Genomic DNA, 14,852 nt, shown 5'->3' with positions numbered 1-14,852 from the left:
CTTGTTACTAATTTAGAATACACACTGATCCAAAATTCCCCGATTATTGACCCTACCCTGTTTGCATACCCCAAAACAATGGGACATCCTATGGCAATAGGGTAGCCTTGCATCAAAATTTCCTAATTAAAAGATCGGGGTGATTCGATTTCTCAAGGTAGATGTCATTTACATTTTTTAAATTTTCTCTTTTTATCGGTGAGTTCACCAATAAATAGTTTGGCATTAATTTTTTCTTTTATAATATTTGGTAGTTAAATCTTATTAATTGTAACAAACTCACTTTGGTGAGTTCACCAATAAATAGTACCAATGGCATTAATTTTTTCTTTTATAATATGTGGTAGTTAACTCTTATTAATTGTAACAAACTCACCAATTTTTTTTTTTATTGGTGAGTTCACCAATAAATAGTACCAATGGCATTAATTTTTTTCTTTTATCATAGGTAGTAGTTATATCTTATTAATTATAACATACTCACCCATAAATCTCTTTTTATAGGTAGTAGTCCACATTACTCTTTTATTGATTGCAGCATTGATTCGGTTTTTCAAGATAAATGTTATTTTACCCTTTTAAAATTGCTGATGTTTCTCCATAATTATTCTTTTATTAGATTCAACACATCATCAATTTTTGCAGTTTTTATTAAAAACAAGAGGTAGGTTATACTTATAAATTTTTTTAGAACCTCTTACAATCATATCTTAACACCATTGATTTCCGTCAATCAACGGTTATCATTTATTGTGAATTAATAATTAATTAATGAGTTTAATTTGCAAAAATCATAACCGTTAATTGACGAAAATTAACGGTGTTAAGATATGGTTGTAAGAGGTTGTAAAAAAAAGTTGTAAGTATAACCTTCCTCTAAAAACAATAATAAAATTAGTACCAATGGCATTAATTGTTTCTTTTATCATAGGTAGCAGTCATCTTGACTCATGGAGTGGATGTAAATTTCATATAATTTGATCTCGTATAAATTATGTTTATATTTCTCCTTACAAGAATAAATAGGTGGAGCCTTATTAATATTTGTAAATATTTATAAAAAGAAAAATAAATACAAAATTTAAAATAGCTCGATAATGAGAAATTTACAGGATCTATTTTTTTATTTTTTTTGTAATAAGGATACAGGATCTATTTTTGTCCTCATGCAATATGATCCAGTTTAGATGGAATTTTTAAAAAAAAAAATTAAAAAAATGGTACTTCTCACTTTATTTTTGGGTGTATCGATATTCGCTTTTAAAAAAAATGCAAAATTCAAGAAAAATAATAATCAAAATACTACTTTTATTAAGCCAACATTTTTGGCTTCTGAAAATAAAATCAAAAGCAAAATATTTTTATTAAAATCTAATTTTGTCTCATCACCACTATCATCATATATGATTTTAATAATTATATATATGTTTTCAATTTTAACCTTAAGTAACTATTTTATTTGAAAGTACTTTATCCAAACACAAAATAATTTTTGCTCTTAAAAAAGGCCTTCTAAAAATTAATAAAAAGAATATTTTTTTAAACACTTATCTAAACGAATGTAGATATAATACTAGTCAGTATACCTGCTTCTTTTCTCTATACTAATGAAGTATGTATAATGAAAAGGTAAAAAAAAAAAAAAAAACCGCTTCCGATTGTGAGAGTCTCTTCTTCTCTTTATTAAATTATAGTGTATAATTTATGGGTTTTATAATTGATAATAGAGATCGAAGTTTATAATAATCAGCATAAATTATTTTTTTTAAAAAAACATCAATTTATAGTTAAAAATTGAAATCTAATGACAAAATCCATAATTGCTTATAAAATGTTATAACCTATACTGATGAAAATAAAAATTATTTATATATTCAAACTAATAAGATTTTATTGTGTTCGTTGTTTTTCCAATTTAATTCTGTAAATTTTGTTGCCTTGCTTATCTTTTATGGAGTGGATAAAAATTAGGAAAAACTTTAACATCCCATAAGATTTGCTACGCCTGGCCAAAAAAATTACCAGACTGCCTTGCTAACAGTAAATTTTTTCAAAATGCAATGTGGGGTAATTCGCTACACTGTGTAGGGAAATATGCTTGCAAATAATTCGCTACATAGTGTAGCGAATTATGTCACTAAGAATGCACAGTCAGCAAAAATGACACGTGTCAAGCAGGTAGTAATTCGCTACCCTGTGTAGCATATTATGTTCGCGAATAATTTTTTTGACACGTGACACACTTTCGCAGGAAAAAGCTAACGTGTCATAATTCGCTACTACTCGTAGCGAATTTGGTCTGCAATATAACCATATGTCACGAAATTATTGGCCATGAAATTCGCTATCAGTGGTAGCGAATTATGACACGTGCCAATCTGGTAAAAAATACTCTTCGCGTGGCATTTGGGTAAATTTTTTTACAAAACGTGACATTTTGGTCTCTGTTCCCTTTAAATTAGATTAAGTTTTTTTTTTTAATCCGTATAATCCGTAAGTAGAGAACGCTTCTTTCCTGTTTCTTCTTAAAAAAATAGAGAATAGAGAACGCTCATATTCCTTCTTTAACACTTTCAACATCTTTATATTTTTCTTCCATTATTGTCCCTATTTAAGTAGGGGTTTATTTTTTTTAAAGTTATTTTAGAGAACTTTATCTAATGTTTGTTGAAACGATGTTATTTTAGGACAAAAATTATAGTATATCTATAATTTTAGTTTATTTCAGGATTATAATAATCTTTATTAATCTAAATTTTAAATTTTTCAACCCAAAAATAATATCGTTTCGGTGAATATTAGATAAAATCATCTAATATTATATACTTTTTCCCCTTACGGGTTTACCCTTTAAATAATGCAAATAAACATTCAAAAATCAACAAAAATGGACAAAGAAATTAGGCACCATTATAAAAACATTTAGCAACCTATATAAAATAGATATGCATGATTCCTCTATTTAAATTCAATGCACCTAATCATTCAAATGAGTTTTCTTTTTACGAGTTCAGTATAAAATTTCAACAACATATCACATTATCAATGCTCTATTTAATAAAAGTTCATAAGTTAAATTTCAGCATAAAATTTAAAGGGTTTCAATTTTATCATGCTATAGTGTGGGTCCATATCTATTAAAAAAAATTGCACGAAAATCGAAGGGTTACTGATAGAAAAAAATAATTTTCTTACAACACGAGAAAATGTTTTCACAAAATTTAAGAGTTTCAATTTTCTTATACTATACACACATTTTGTGTGGATCCATATCGATCTATTAAAAAATATTGTACGAAAATCGAAGGGGCACTGATAGAAGAAAATAATTCTTCTGAGAAAATATTTTCCAAAAATTTAAGGGTTTTAATTTTCTTATATTATAGACACATGTTATGTGAGGTCCACGTCTATTAAAAAATATATATATATTGCACAAAAATCAAAGAATCAATTGCAGGAAAAAATAATTCTCCACCTTGGTAAAATGTAAAAGACATTCATGACATAAATATGAAGTCTTAGTCTATTTCTTCATGTAAAAGTAAATTGGACGAGATAATCCAAAAAAAGGTCAAGAAGCGAGTCTAAAGTGGATTGACCAATATATGCTATGTTCTCCCTACATTATATGCTATGTTCTCCCTACATTAGGTGTTGAACCTTCGTTAGATTGTGAAGAAGCATCAAAGAATTTTCCTCCTCTCTTGTAGCCTATTTATCAATGCATTTTCTCCTACCTCTTGAGAGGAGATTTGGAACTATATTGTGCTTTCTCTCTTTACGCGAAGCCCTCCTTTGGGCATAGCTGCTTTACAGTTTCGTACGTTATGCACCTCAAGACAAGAGTCAAGACCACATTTACCATGTCTAATGGGTTTGTTCATCATTACTACCTTGGAAGGATTTCGAGGGTTGCTTTTGCTTTACATAGGTTGCTGAATGCTTTTGTAGATGTGAGAATTTTTTGTCCATTTGTATTGGTTTTTGAATATTTATATTTTTTATGTGTTGTTTTAATAGGGGCAATAATAAAAACAAGGGAAAACTTCAAAAAATCACCTATGAATTTCTTCAGAATCACTTACCCCTCCCCAAAAATTTTAATCATTTACATCCCTATTTAATTTTTTTTTATCACTTACCCCCCTAACTTGATTTTCCATCCAAGTTAAAGTTAACAGAGTTAATTTTTAAAAAAAATACCAAAACTATCCTTAAAACAAAAAAAGGAATTAACCCTTAATACTAACTAAACACCTTGCGAGGGGATTTTTTGAAGTTTTTTAAAAAATCTCAATGACCAAATAGTGAACACTGAAAGTCTGAAACTGTAAGGTATGTATCCCATATATATAAGAAGTATGTCACAATTTTTAAATCAAATACACAAATTAAAAAAAAAACACCACAGCATACAAGGGACATCATACAATTATTGTAATATTTCCTCAAATTACATGTAGCAGTTAAACGTAGAAACTTCACAACAAAAACTTAAAACTTAATATTTCAATGGTGCTGCATATTTTTGAGATCTGACCCTGAGCCAGTTAGTGGGCTAAGGTTGCCCATCTTGATCATCACATTACCAAAATCTAGTCTGAAGAGTAATGAGTTTGTGGCATACTCCAAAACTTTTTGATTTGTGGAACCACCATTGAAGAGTTGTTGGTCAGAGTGAAAAAAACCCTTTTTGTTAACCAAATTTCTGTAGTAAGCACAGTCAAAAAATTCCTTGCTGCAGTGTGTTATCTCTTGCTAGCAATAAGGTGTTTAGTTAAGATTAAGGGTTAATTCTTTTTTCTTGTTTTAAGGATAGTTTTGGTATTTTTTTAAAAATTAACTCCGTTAACTTTAATTTGGATAAAAAATCAAGTTAGGGGGATAAGTGATAAAAAAATTTAAGTAGGGGTGTAAATGATTAATTTTTGAGGAGGGGATAAGTGATTATGAAGAAACTTATAGGATTTTTTTTTAAAAACAAAACAAAACAAAGGTGTTATTATTGTTAACCTTGTTAAGAAGGAGTATGTGAATATATATATATTTTTTTTTACCATAAAACCATTATTGATTAAAAATAAACTTTGATATTTATTATTCTAAAACAAATCTTAGGGATATTATCAAAGTTTTTCCTAAAAATTATAACTAAACAGTAAACACTTCAAATATAAAGTACTTGTTAGAGTATTTGTTCAAAGTTGTGTCATGCATAATTTTTTTTAAAATAATAATAATAAATGTTTCTTTTATCTGCCATTAGATTATTTACATAATATATCAATTTAACATACTATAAAAATTTTAACAGTAATTTTTTTATTGCCACGTCGATCGTGAGTTTCGATCTATTCTTTGATGCTGACTTCTGCTTCTACCTGTGATTGGTTGCGTTACCCGGATGAAGACAGATTCGTATAAAGAGAAATATTTAAGATTGAATTGTATCATTTTCAAGTTAATTGTGAACAAATGTTTTATTATAATAAAAAAATAAATGACGAATCGTATTTCTCTTTGATTGTTCCAGTTAAATCTAGGGCTGGCAATATGGGCCAGCCCGCCCCGGCCCGTCACTAGCCCGCCCAAAATGGCCCGGCCCGCCTGGACCCGTTTTTGACAAAATAGGTTGAATTGAGTAACCCGGCCCGTTTTATGAGTGGGCTGGCGGGCTACGGGCCAGCCCGCCTAAAATAAAAAAAATATAAAAATAAAATACAAAAAATTAAATTCTGCATAAAATCACATAAAAAAATCTGCATAAAAGCATACAAAAATCTGCATAAAATCCTAATGTGCTTATGAAATCAAGAAGATCAGTGTTTAATAATCTGCATATAAATATGCATCTTTCAATCCAAAAAAAAAAAAAAAAAAATCATATCAGGATAAAATAGAGTAACAAAACAAGTAACAAAGTGTTGTATGAGCAGTCCACAACAATTCAAAAAAGCCACTTGCATGCAGAGAAATCTAAGATACGGAGCTACATAACAATTGAGTAATTTAAAAAAAAAAAAAAAGACTTGGCGGGCTGACTCATATGGGCTGACGGGTTTGGCAGGTTGAAAAACTCTACCCAGCCCACCCCATTTGGCAGGCGGGACGGGTCAGCCCGGCGGGCTCAGCCCATTTTTCCGGGCCTAGTTAAATCCTTCCCAACCGCAACCTTAAACGTATTGTGGACTTGTGGTAATTAATGGAAACTGGAACCTTCTACGAAATTATCCTCCCCACACTTGAAATATTAAATATAAATTGCGGGTAGCTGGAGATATTAAATTGCATGTTGATATTGGTGGGCAAGCAGTCTCTCTTTGTTTCTATATGGATGCCTTGAATTCCTTTTGCAATTCTAGAAAGGTGAAATTATTAGGATACTTTCAAGAACTTTCGTCAGAAATCACCTCCTTTAATTACTAGGACAATAATTACTTTTAATTTTCACTATATAAATTACAAAAAAAGGGGAATAAATCCTACCATTTTTAGTTTTAACATAGTATGTCATGAGAAAAATATTATCCTTTATACATATATCAAGGTTCATCAAATAGAGTGATAATTTTTATTTTTTTTATTTTATAAACTTTATTATTAGAATTGTAAAAAATATATTTTTTTATACATGAAAAATGAATAAAAGACAAAGCAAAGAAATATAGACATAAAATAAAAGATTAGCCCTTTCTTTTCTGAGGATGAGGAATGTCCGTCACGTCCGCTTGGAGAAGAAGTTTCAGCGAGCCAAGAGATTCGTCAAAGATAACAACATCTTGTAACTTATAATTATCGGGGGGAAGATTAGCTAAAAAATGAGCATAAGGATTGACTTTTCTAAATGCATGTATAACCGAAATCTGCTAGTCACGATCAAGAAGTGCTCGTATCTGCGTCACCAAGCGAGACCCACGAGATGCACCATCACATTTGGTGAGCAAAGCGACCACCAAAGTGGAATCACTCTCAAGAATTAGATGACGCCAACCTATCTATTAAGCAATATTAAGACCATTCCAAACCCCCCCCCCCCAACCCCAAATTCAAGCTCAATGTGAAACGAAAACCTCATGAACCAAGATCCATAAGGGTTGCGAAACAAACTCCCATAAGCAGGGAGATCCTCTTGCAGCACCATTTGTATTAAGCTTAATGAACCCAAATGTTGGAAATTATAAATGGACTAAAATATCAATTCGATAAGGAATATCAGATGTAAAAATACCAATCATGTCCACACATTAACACTGAATAAAGGCAATAGAATGTGGTAATGGAGCAGCCACCATATGAGAATGAACAACTTGATTTCGCCAATACCAAATCTGATATAGGAAATTAACGAAAAAGGAAGACCAACTATGAATATCAAGCTTCTCAAAGAATCAAAATTCACGCAACCAGTAGAATAAATCGCGCTGAAAAAATTCATCATGAAGAGCTAAAGGAATAAAGGCACGCCATGATTCACGAATTATCGAACAATCGCGCAAAGCATGAAGAATTGTCTCATCTTCTTGCCTACAAACGGGACAAGTACTATCTTCATAAGACCAAGAAGCAATCCAATTTCTAGTAGTTACCATGAGCAATCTTCCATAAAAGAAGCTTTAAATGATGAAGGTCATTCCACTTCCATATCTTAGACCAATACCTCTCCTCCCAAATAATATGTTCCAACTCTTGAATACCACTGATCAGATTATATAACACCCTAACCGAGACCAGATCACCATTTTTCATAGTCCATTGTTTTTTATTAGGGGGCTCCAAATCCGAAGGTGGTATCACACTACAGATATATATGCAACACCACATCAAAAAGAATTGTAAATATTGATGTGTGAATGAATTGCTGAAATCCATTTTTCAAATAGAATTGTATATGTCTAATCACGTATTAGAAAAATTAACTCTTATTTTAATAACAAATAAGATTTTTTTGATTACAAATCGTAAAGTTAAGGTACCATTTAATGTATAAAATATATATTTTTCAACCTATTTTTAAAGTATAATTGATGAAAAAGTTGACAAAATATGTTTTGCTATTACACTACTTTTCTAGAATAATATTGCATTCTTAAGAAATTTATTCCATCTTAATTTCTGAATTTTTTTAAAACATTAGTGACCAAATGCAACTAAATGCTAAGGAAGTCGGCATCATCATAAACTTGGAATTTTTATTCGGTTGGAGCGAAACTACTTCATAATTTCACTAGGCATTGCAATTTGTATCGCTTCCCATTTGGAAATAAAAAATTCACGAATTTATGTATATATATATATATATAAAACGAATTAACTCAACCGATTCAGCTAACCTTTTAAAAATTTGATTGAATCCCAGGGTTGATTCAATCAGTAATATACGGATGTATCGCCAAAAAGAATAGCGATTCAAATTCTAGAAATGATTTTTGGGGCCAGATTTAGACTGAAAATTTAATTAGACATGTTGTTCAGCCAACTTTACGGAAAATAATTATATTTTCTATTTGTATTTTTCAAATTCAATTATAATTCAATTACAAATTTAATAAATTTAAATTAATCTAATTATAACTACAAGTTACAAAACTAATTCATTTAATATTTTATTCATTTATTAAAATATTAATTTAAATCAATAAAGCAACACAATAATGAAATTGTTAAACAGAATTGACTCAGCTGGTTCAACCTTTTGTTTCTTATATTTTTTATTTAGTAAGTGATATGTAATTTCATATTATGAGGGAGTTAAGACAGCAAGAAAATCTGGCTATCATGTCCATATTATGAGCTGCATCATAAAAAAATAATTATTTTTTCAGAAAAATATTTCTACAATTAATGCAGATAAGTTATCTGTATTTACTCCCAAAACGATATCGTTTTGGAATTGAAAAATTAAAAAATTATAATTATAAAGACTAAAATAATCCTGAAATAAATTAAAATTATAAAAGCATTATGATTTCCGTTCTAAAACGACATTGTATTGGACTTACTGCAGAAAAAATAAATCTTTATTTTTAACCATATTTGATAATAAAAAAATGGGAAAACCAAAAGTCTATGTTACAGGAAATTTTGTTTTCTTCCTGCACTCACATCGTTTAACATGCAATGCTTTTTTATTTAATTTTTTTCTATTATGTAGCGAGCCCCACAAAATTACGTCTCAGTGACATGATATGCCAATATTCCTGTTACAAGATATTTACAAAACCCTAAAAAAATATATGAGCGTTCAATATTCCTGTTTCACTAAAAATATTTTCCTCAGGTAGTGTTTGGTTGGGGAGAAATTTTTCAATACTAGGAAAATGTAAATACTAGGGATCTGGAGGAAAAATGAGTTAGATAGAAAAGTTGTAAAAAAGTTGTTTGATGGGGAAATTTTTATCAGGAAAATTGAATTAAATTTCTGAATGTGTGTTTGGTTGAAGATAAAATATTGATGAAAAAATTTAATGAAATTATAAAAATATTCTCGTAAAAACACCTATAAAACATCCTTCGAACCACAATAAATAATGTGTCAAACGGCTTTATCAATAGTGCCCTTCTCCAATTTATCCGATTTTGTTCTACAATTCCACATGGTCAAACGGCTTTCTCAATAGTGCCCTTCTCTAATTTTTGGTCATCTTTCTCGTTTGCTAGCCAACGCTCTTAGATGGGAAAATCAACTCAAAACCTTCAACCAAACGTGGTTATGATAGATACCCACATGCAGTTAGCCATCAAAATTTACACTTCTCCCCATCCAAACACTACCTCTTAGAAAAATGAAAAGGGTTCGAAATTTGACTTGACAAAGAAATGAGCATTGAGAAAAATGAACAAGAAGACAAGATGTCCCCGCTGCTTTGGAATTATTCTATAACATTATAATATTGCGTCATAAAAAACTATAAAAATAATTACAATGAAATTAATTGTTAATTACGTATGGTTTATAATTTTATTTTTATATAACGTAATCGTTAAAAAGTCAAGCGATTTAAACTAGAAAGGATAACTAATGGAAAGCGGAACCTTCAACGAAATTATCCGCGGGTCATCTGAAAGGACATCGCAGCAATATTATATAAAAATAATAAAAAAATAACATAATATTATAATAAAAAAATAAGCGAGGAAAGGAAAGGTATATTTTTATTTTTTTTAATCGTTTCAGCTCAATCCATTCCAAACGTATAAGGACATTGCGGTAATTAACAGAAGACTGGAACCTTCTTCGAAGTTATTCTCCCGTGACTTGAATTGAAATATTAAATATATTGTTATCAAAAAAAAAAAAAAAAATATTAAATATAAATTGGGGGGTAGCTGAACTGAAGCTATTGAATTTCATAATCAACAACTTGTGGTTTGTTTTGCATTGCGAATTTTTCTCTGTTTCTGTGCTAGAAAGCAATGGATGCCTTCACTTCCTTTTACGATTCAAGAAGACGATGGAATTACGATACTCTCAAGAACTTCCGTCAGATTTCTCCGGTCGTTCAGAATCACCTCAAGAAGGTAGTTTAATTTTTCCCTGGGATTTTATAATGCCTTATTCTCTCAGGATCTGTTATTATCGACGACATGACTTTTAATTTAGTTCTTTCATCAATTTGCAAAGAAATGATGGATTTTCTAGGGTTTGTGATTTGCCCTTGACGTGTGTTACTAATAATGTCTCTTCTTGCTTATGCCAATTTCGCTGATCATAGAATTTACAAAAAATAAAATTAGGTTTATAGAATCTTCGGATGATGGATATATTCATAGTTTTTCTGAATTAGTTTTTTTTTTTTTTTTTTTGTACCATATTCCCAATAAGGCTGTTTCTTTCGTGTCCTTCTTTCTTTACCTTTGTCTTTTGACCATAATTTCTTGATTCCTTTAATTTCTTGATTCCCAATTAGGTTTATTTCACCTTATGTTTCGCCGTGGTTGCTGCTGCTGCTGGAGCTTACCTGCATGTTCTCTGCAACATTGGCGGTTTCCTTACTTCAGTGGCGTGTGTGGGAAGCAGTATTTGGTTACTTTCAACTCCTCCTTATGAAGAGGCATGAATCAGATGGATCCTGTGGCCTTCTGTTCGTTTCACGGTCCTTTAATTCACTTGTTACTAACCTGTGTTTTTTTTAATGATTTGCAGCAAAAGAGGATTACTTTGTTGATGGCTGGGTCACTGTTTCAGGGTGCCTCTATTGGACCCTTGATTGATTTGGCTATTCACATCGATCCAAGGTATGCTTCCATTAACCATTACATTTGGCAGCTCATAAGTATTGATATTGTGGTCAATTTATTGCGTAAAGATACATATAATACGTACATATTTCGTGCCAAATGTCTTTTTGTTACCAGAAGGGGACTTGAGATCAAATCTCACCTTCACCATGGGGAGTGAAGGAATGGGGTTTGGGAAAAGGAGATGATTGCCACCTATAATAACTTAACACCGATGAACCAAAAATGGAGCTTTTTTTTTTTTTCTTCTTCTAACAAGTACTTCCTCTGTCGATAGTGCTTTGTGACAAATGGCTAGTTGCTTCTGTGGTTATTTTTTATTTTTGGATGAATTTATGACTTTTTTCTTCCATTGCTCCAGCCTCATCTTTAGTGCATTTGTGGGAACTTCCTTGGCCTTCGCATGTTTCTCTGGAGCAGCTTTGGTTGCAAGGCGCAGGGAGTACCTGTACCTTGGTGGCTTGGTTTCTTCTGGGTTGTCTATTCTTCTCTGGTTGCACTTTGCTTCTTCCATCTTTGGAGGTTCAACAGCTCTCTTTAAGTTTGAGGTAAGCGGCGGCCATTGTTTTTGTTTTTGTTGAATTATCTTGGGGCAGTCTGAAGCTTTGGTATGGAACTGCAAGAATTTTTCTTATATGGGGTTTATTTCCTATTTCTGCAGTTGTATTTTGGGCTTTTGGTATTTGTGGGTTACATTGTAGTGGACACGCAACAAATAGTTGAGAAGGCACACTTTGGCGATCTGGATTATGTGAAGCATGCGTTGACCTTGTTTACTGATTTGGCTGCAATTTTCGTCCGGATTCTTGTTATCATGGTAAGTATGGTCCTTAAACAGACCTTTTTTAGACTCTACTTTGTTTTTCTCTTTTCTTCTGATAAATTTGTATTGACGGGTATTATTCTTTTCCAGTTGAAGAATTCATCCGCGAGAAATGAGAAGAAGAAGAAGAGGAAAAATTAATTTTCTCGCTGATCAGCTTGACCTTTCTCCTCGCTTATTCTGTGGAGATTACATGAAACAGTTGTCTATGAAGTGTTGTTACTTCTTGAACTTGTTCCTACTGTGCAATTAGTCGTGTGTCTGCTTTATATCAGTAGTGCATGTGGGATATGTTTTTAAGCTTTTCTAATAAGAGAAATTCTTACATAACGTTAGTTTTGAGGATGAAAAGGGAGAGAGAAATGAAGTGGGGGAGAATTCAATGGTGAAAGATCCCTCACAAGTTCTTACTTCAGGACCATGTGAGAATTTTTCTCCAAATAATCGCTAACCAATCGACAATTATTATAGATATTTTGTTTATACATGAAGTAGAGGAATTCTTGTATACTATTAACACTAAATCGATTAACATTAAATGATTGCGTAAAGTTGTGTTACATATATTTTAAATTTTGTAATAATAATAAATTGAATCTCTAAAAAAGGGGTATTGTGTCCTCTCTCTGTTTCCCTTTTTATAGACGTTAATAAATTTTGGTAGCATAAAGTTTCGATGGCTTATGGGTTCAAAGATATATCTGAGAGGTTGAAAACCTTAAGATTGTGGTAATCCCCGGGGGGCCAGGATGTTTGCAGCTTCTATGGGATCTGGAAGTACTGATATTATTCAACACTGGTCTAGAATAGATCTAAACCTGATTGATAGAATATACTTTGCAATGTAAATAACTCGGTGGATTTTATGAATTGATGGAGGAAATAGTAAGAACTATTGTCTGGGAAAAAAAGTATTAATAAGGTGATAGTCAAAGTTAATACTCTAGTTATTTCCAATGTTGTAGGAGTGCATCTACCGTATTGCTTGCGCGCCTTTTTAAGTTGTAATCGTGGCCTCTATCCTTACAACCTGTGTAAGCGGCTGACCCACTGGCATCGTGTGTTTCGTGCTTAAGGTCCCCTTCTCAGGTTCCTTTTGCATATGGTCATGTTTGAATGCATATGAACAGTTTCATAATTTTGAAAAATAAATATAAAAGTTGTCACCGAAAGCAATGTGCAAATAAGTCGGGCCGAAAAACCCTAGGGAGCTGTTGGTAGTAATTTTTCAAAAGAAGAGTTATCGGTGTCAGGGAACGGGTTGAATTAATTTTCTTCTTATTTTTCGTGAATTGGAACTTTATTTGGTTTTAGAACAACAAAATTTTGTAATTTGTATCAGTTATCAAAATGTAATCTAGAAGTAAGAAAATGATTTATGAATATTAAAAGACTTCTGGGTATATCAAAAAATCATGGATGACAAAAATATTTGCAAACTGCAAATTCGTACAGTGCTGCAACGAGTTTATCTCAGTTTCTGAGTTGCTACGACAAGTTTAGTTGAAACTTTCCGGAATCAACGTTAAGGTTCAAGAAGAACTTTACCCAAAGCTTCTTGAATCTTTACAAAAATTTATCAGAAATCACCTTTGATTATCCCTAATCCAAAATGGTTCATTTAATACTTAATAAAAATGCATTTTCCAATTTATTTTTGTTGAATTACCCAAGTTTCATTCCCATGAATTACTCGAGTTTTAAAAGTGAAAGAATTAAACGAATGAGATAAAGAAACCTTAACTAAGAACATCAAAAATTCATCCAATCATTTTCAACCTACCCAGAAAATAAAGGACTTAGAAACCCATATTCATGTAACGAAAATCACAGATTAAAGAAAACAGAAACATTCATTAAAAGATAAAATTAAGTAAATGTTCAACAGTGTACCGATCCTAAATTAGAGCAGGATCTTGAATCTCCTCTTGCATGCACCTCCTTCTTCGATCCTTGATTCTTCAGCTTGTCAATGCTTAAAGTTTCTAGATCTTGAATAGTGAAGCAAGAAAGTTTCTTACAAAATGGATCTCAAACTTAGTGTTTCAGAGAAAGTACAAAGAAAGTTGAAAAACGTAAAACCTAATACTAAAATCTGATCTATATCCATTTTAACCCACACAAAAGTTAACTAAAAACTAAATCTAAAAACTTCTCATCACTAGCCGTCCATTCTTCTTTCATCCAACGGTTCTGAATATGTTTCTTCCCTTTTCAAGCTGATCCATATCCACCTGCACTTTGCATTCTTTTCTTCTCGGCTGAAATTAAAAATGAAAGTAAAACATGTAAGGAAACAAGCCAAATTCTACTTTTTTTTACTTTTTACCTTCACTTTTTACTTGGGCCTTTACTTAACTCATTTGGGCCTAATTTACCTGCAACAACACTAATTAAACAGCCCAAAGTTACTTAAATAACAAAATAATATAATATTAATATATATAATTTGGTGCTAACAGGAGCCCATGAGCAGTTGAAACTTGAACCGGCAGAGCATACATACAATGGGTGTTTGGTATGAGTATTTTGGTGAGAATGATAGGAAAGTGGGGTTGAGAATATTATTTGACCATGTTTGATATCAGGAAACGTAAAAACTCGGAATGTGATTTTTACGTTTTGAAACCAAATTATCCTGTTGAAATATATGCGGAGATATGTAAAAAGATTTTGCAAATAAACACGATTATCGAACTCGTCTTCGTCTGTGCCATAGTCAGATTTTGCATGCTGTAAAGGAGAAGAGCCATGGATGGTTCATCTTTGTCAACTCCAAATGGAATTT

The 14,852-nt window shown here is 31.4% G+C and overlaps 1 protein-coding gene across 1 annotated transcript; it reads left to right on the top strand.

The window, feature by feature from the left end:
* Positions 1–10,333: 10,333 nt before the first annotated feature.
* Positions 10,334–12,607, top strand: LOC133289928 (bax inhibitor 1-like). Its single transcript, XM_061487963.1, has 6 exons — positions 10,334–10,521; positions 10,911–11,054; positions 11,147–11,238; positions 11,603–11,789; positions 11,903–12,058; positions 12,155–12,607. The coding sequence occupies exons 1-6, from the start codon at positions 10,417–10,419 to the stop codon at positions 12,203–12,205; spliced, it is 735 nt and encodes a 244-aa protein (XP_061343947.1). The 5' UTR covers positions 10,334–10,416; the 3' UTR covers positions 12,206–12,607.
* The last annotated feature ends 2,245 nt before the right edge of the window (positions 12,608–14,852 follow it).

This window comes from Gastrolobium bilobum, unplaced genomic scaffold, assembly GCF_033153095.1.
Source record: "Gastrolobium bilobum isolate Gb01-03AN ecotype WA unplaced genomic scaffold, APGP_CSIRO_Gbil_v1 utg16824, whole genome shotgun sequence".
Classification (NCBI taxonomy): Eukaryota; Viridiplantae; Streptophyta; class Magnoliopsida; order Fabales; family Fabaceae; genus Gastrolobium; species Gastrolobium bilobum.
Note: the sequence above shows the minus strand (reverse complement) of the source record. Positions and strands in the feature narration are given on the sequence as shown.

Bases quoted from the DNA above. Each gene is read 5' to 3' on its own strand.
- LOC133289928 (XM_061487963.1), top strand. From the start codon at position 10,417: ATGGATGCCTTCACTTCCTTTTACGATTCAAGAAGACGATGGAATTAC. The intron at 10,522-10,910 runs GTAGTTTAATTT...ATTCCCAATTAG, and splicing joins TTCAGAATCACCTCAAGAAG to GTTTATTTCACCTTATGTTT. The intron at 12,059-12,154 runs GTAAGTATGGTC...ATTCTTTTCCAG, and splicing joins TCCGGATTCTTGTTATCATG to TTGAAGAATTCATCCGCGAG.